The sequence below is a fragment of the Gavialis gangeticus genome, unplaced genomic scaffold (assembly GCF_001723915.1).
Source record: "Gavialis gangeticus isolate Ggan-Ray unplaced genomic scaffold, GavGan_comp1, whole genome shotgun sequence".
NCBI lineage: Eukaryota > Metazoa > Chordata > Crocodylia > Gavialidae > Gavialis > Gavialis gangeticus.
Genome location: NW_017729001.1, coordinates 29,510,915 through 29,515,096, shown reverse-complemented (window position 1 = coordinate 29,515,096; position 4,182 = coordinate 29,510,915). Strand labels below are relative to the sequence as shown.

The 4,182-nt window shown below is 45.9% G+C and overlaps 1 protein-coding gene across 1 annotated transcript in view; it reads right to left on the bottom strand.

Moving 5' to 3' along the window:
* SART3 (squamous cell carcinoma antigen recognized by T-cells 3) overlaps positions 1-4,182 on the bottom strand; it is a 21,258-nt gene that overhangs the window by 10,549 nt on the left and 6,527 nt on the right. The window contains exons 5-8 of the mRNA XM_019507208.1: positions 3,779-3,884; positions 2,501-2,625; positions 1,529-1,684; positions 295-433 (exon numbers count right to left, since the gene is read on the bottom strand). Of these exons, the coding sequence (XP_019362753.1) occupies positions 295-433; positions 1,529-1,684; positions 2,501-2,625; positions 3,779-3,884 (526 nt within the window). The remainder of the gene's footprint in view (positions 1-294; positions 434-1,528; positions 1,685-2,500; positions 2,626-3,778; positions 3,885-4,182) is intronic.

The window sequence follows — 4,182 nt, the reverse complement described above, 5'->3', positions numbered from 1 at the left end:
GGAGGGAAGGTTTAAGTTGGACATCAGGAGGCGCTACTTCACGGTCAGGGCGGCTAGAGTCTGGAACCAGCTTCCAAGTGAGGTGGTGCAGGCTCCCACCCTGGGGGTTTTTAAGAGGAGGTTGGATGACCACCTTACTGGGGTCGTTTGACCCCAGTGCTCTTCCTGCCATGGCAGGGGGTCGGACTAGATGATCTGCTCAGGTCCCTTCCGACCCTAGAAACTATGAAACTATACTGGAAGCTAGTTCTGCATTCAGGAAACAGGGGCCAATCAATAACAGTATTTCTTTACCAGAAATAGTCCTGTGACCAACTCTGTGCCGTTCCATAGCTAAGAGGTACCGGATCCACAGCCCAACAGTCCAGGGACAGTTCCTAACAGCCCGATCGTGGGCTGAGAGCACCAGCTCTTTCACTTTCAACTGCCGATCCTAAAACAATCACAGAATTAATCCAAGGCTTTACAATAGCACGTTGCTCCTACTCATTGGACAGCATCCCAGACAAATGCAAATTACAAAAATGCGATGCCTTCAGAAGCAGAACATTTTGATCGGATATAAAAAAAAAAAAAGGAGAGAATTGTTTAGAATGGCAAAAAATATGAAGCCCTGGAGGCTGACTGACCAGCTTAGATGAGGAAAGGATAAGCACTTTGGCAGGACAGGTTACATCAATACTACCAAATAACCTCCTACTAGTCAATTCTCTTATGTAATCAGCTATAATGAGATCAAGATTTAATCTCTCGTGATAAAGTGCACGGAGGAGAAAAAGCTCTATTAACTCAGGGTAGGACAGCCCTTTGAAGGGACTTGGTGTACCTCCCCTGAAAGCTAAACTTACTCTACCACCTTAGAGGCAGCCGAAAGAAAAATAAACAGCTAATTCTAGGGAGGTCTTCCCTGCAGAACTATCCTGGGCACCTACTTGCTCCCAAGTTTACTAGTGTTTTCAACCCAGGCTAGATGGCTCATGCCAAGAGAGAGGTCAGAACCCAGATGCTGCTTTTCCTCAGGCCAGTAACTTTACTTACAGCAGCAGAAAGAACAGTATTTTTCTGGGATGGCCAAGTGCAGTATCAGCAAAGACACGGTAACCTGCACTGTGGCTGGCACTGGAAAGCCAGAGACTCAGTCCTGGGTTACCTCTGCAGTGACTAGATACTGCTGGAAAGACAGAGCTGTGGGAAGTAGGAAAGGTCCCTGCAGGACATTCTAGGTCAGGGTACAGACCCTTGAAGGGATTTCTGTTATGTAAGTGGCAGTAGAAAGCTTTGGACAGGGCCAGGAGGCAGTAATGTTTTTACTCTGTCAAACTGGATCACATGTTTGACCAGTCAATACATTATCATACAGAAAACGGAAAGTGAGGATAGTGATAGAAACTTCATAGATACAAGCAGCTGGTTAACCAACTTATCCAAGTATGGAAACAGAGGCAAAGGCAAGATCTGTGGCTGGGTTTATGGACCCTACATTAAAGCTATAAAGCAGAAAAACACAGCGTATTTTTGCTTTCCTTACCAAATACTGATTATAACGAGCCCACAGGTCTGGCACAAGGCAATTCTCAGCCAGTGCACGCTCATAGATCAGCTGAATGCGAGCCGGATCACCCACTTTCATTTCAAAGTCAATGTAGGCTTGATATTCAGCCAGCTTTGGGGTCTCCGCCACGAGCTAGAAAGCAGACAGGAATACAGAAAGGATAGTGATTTAGGCTATGCATGGAACAAAGTATAGTTTTATAGTAGCTAGGGTCAGGAGGGACCTGAACAGATCATCTAGCCTGACCCCCTGCCACAGGCAGGAGTGAATGCTGGGTTCACAAGACCCCAGACAGGTGATCACCCAACCTCCTCCTGAATTTGTCCAAGGTAGAGGCAAAGACCACTTTCCTGGGAAGCCGGTTCCAGATTTTGGCCACCCTAACTGTAAAATATTGCCTTCTGATCTCTAACCTAAACCTATTCTCCATCAGCTTATTACCATTGTTTCTTGTCACCCCAGGTGGTGCTGGGGAGAAAAGGGCTCTACCTATTTGCAGTTGATCTCCCCGACGAGATATCGACCCCAAATCAAACAGGCCCCGAGCTGGATTCAGTGGGTCCAGGAAAGTTGTGTGTAGAGGAACTGGATTCGACCCTTCAATTTGCACAGACTTCTGGGACTGCTCAGAGCCACCTGTCTACCCCAACTAGACTAGTACACCCGGAGGGGCTGGAAACCAAGCAGAATTCCTGTGACTTTATTTGTACTGTAAATGTATCCTTGATGCAGGTTTCACTGGTTAGACAATCTATTTCAAGCTGCAAAATACTTGCAATCGCACCTTAAACAAGAGTGGTAGCCAGGAAGTTTCTTTCATATCGCTTACTCCCAAGAAGGGTTTTTGGAATATTGTTATATCATTATTTCCCTTCAGTGTTTGTTTGGAAAAACCAGGAAGTAGTAGTAATTCTTAGCCTCAAAACAATGCAGGCTTAAAATAGTTACCAAGGCCTCTTCATACGGTCTACACTTTTCCAACTGCTGCAGGGCTTTCTTGTAGTTCTTTACTACTGCTTCTGGTACTGGATCTTCTGACCATTCTTCATATTCGGCATAGGTGGTTTCCATATCTAGTAACATACACGCAAGGAATTTTGGTGACTGACACTTCAACTAAGTCTGAATTCAACTTCCCATGTTTTGACGCTCTCATGTAATTATGCCAAGATTGAGATGCAAATTAGCTGAGCCACTATAAACCCACAGGGCTGAAGGACTTGGGAACAGTTATTGTCATAGGATTGTAGAAAATTGGGGTTGGAAGGGAGATCAGGAGGTCATCTAGTCCAACCCCCTGTGCAAAGCAGGACTGTCCCCACCTATATCATCCCACTGTGTACAATACATTCCAATTCAAACTCATGACAGAAGGAAGCTGTAGAGGCCACTTGTATAACTGGACTTTTAAAAAAAAGGGGGGTGGTTAGAAAGATCTGGGAAGGGCATGTCCATCAGGAACTATTAAACATGACAGACAGGGATGTAACCAACTTGTGTTGACTGGGAGATGGATCGTTCTACATATGCTCAGTTTCTGAGTCTTCTTCTAAAACATCCACTACTTGCCAGTGTTGGAGATGGGATAAGGGGTTAGCTGGTTCTTTTGTCTGAATCAGAATAGCAGTGCTTATGTTCTTAAATTGCTTTAAAAACACAAACAGCAGGATTTCCTCGAGGCTTTCAGGGAAAGAGAGAACAAGCCAAATTGTTTCCATGTGCAAATTAGAGTAAGAGAATTCTGTGCGTGTGTGCACTTGCTTAGGACTACAAAGCAGACATTCAGGAAAGGGAGTAAGGAGGGCAGGAAGTGAAAGCCTGACAATCACCACCTCTCTTGGTAATTAAATAAAATGTCAGAAGCCAAGATTGTTACCAGCCATCAGTCCAGGATCTAACACAAATGCCAGTCACCACAGGACTTCTGTGCCTGCCTTGTTTGGTAATTGGCTACTAAATTAATTGTGCAACCCTTGTTATTCCACGTCATGTACAGAAAAAGGGGGGTTTCGCAGTTTTTATTTCCATGCGTGCTGAAAAAATATGGTTGTAATTCACAGGTACAGTGTTCCCTAAAAAAGGGCCCAAGGAAGTTTTTTAAGAAGCCCTGAGGCATTACAGGACCCTTAGGACAACAGAGCACAGCAACACAAGAGAAGTCAGTGGCAGAGTCACTGCCCGACCATCAGGAGGGCTGTGGCCTTATCCAAGCCTGCGTGCTCTTACCTAGCAGTGGGATTCCCAGCTGGCGCCTGAACAGCGTGTGGATCTTCTCAAGCTGTTCACGCAGAGTCTGCTGCTGCTCGGGGGTTGGAATGCTGCCAGGTGCTGGCTGCAAACAAAAAATCCCAGGCATTACTCAACTCCCTCCGAGCCAGGAGCTACCACAATAACCCCATGTGCACTTGAACCTGAGAGCCAAATGACAACACTTGCTTTAAAAGGCAGACAGAGCAAACGGGTGCCGTGTTTGACAGTATTAGAAGCTCACAAGACAAGCTGCTCAGCAAGGAGGGCCAAAGGCAAGATGCTTTGCTCCTCAAGAACATAGGGATTATTTCATAGTTTCACAGTTGGTCGCGTCGGAAGGGACCTGAGCAGATCATCAAGTCCGACCCCCTGCCATGGCA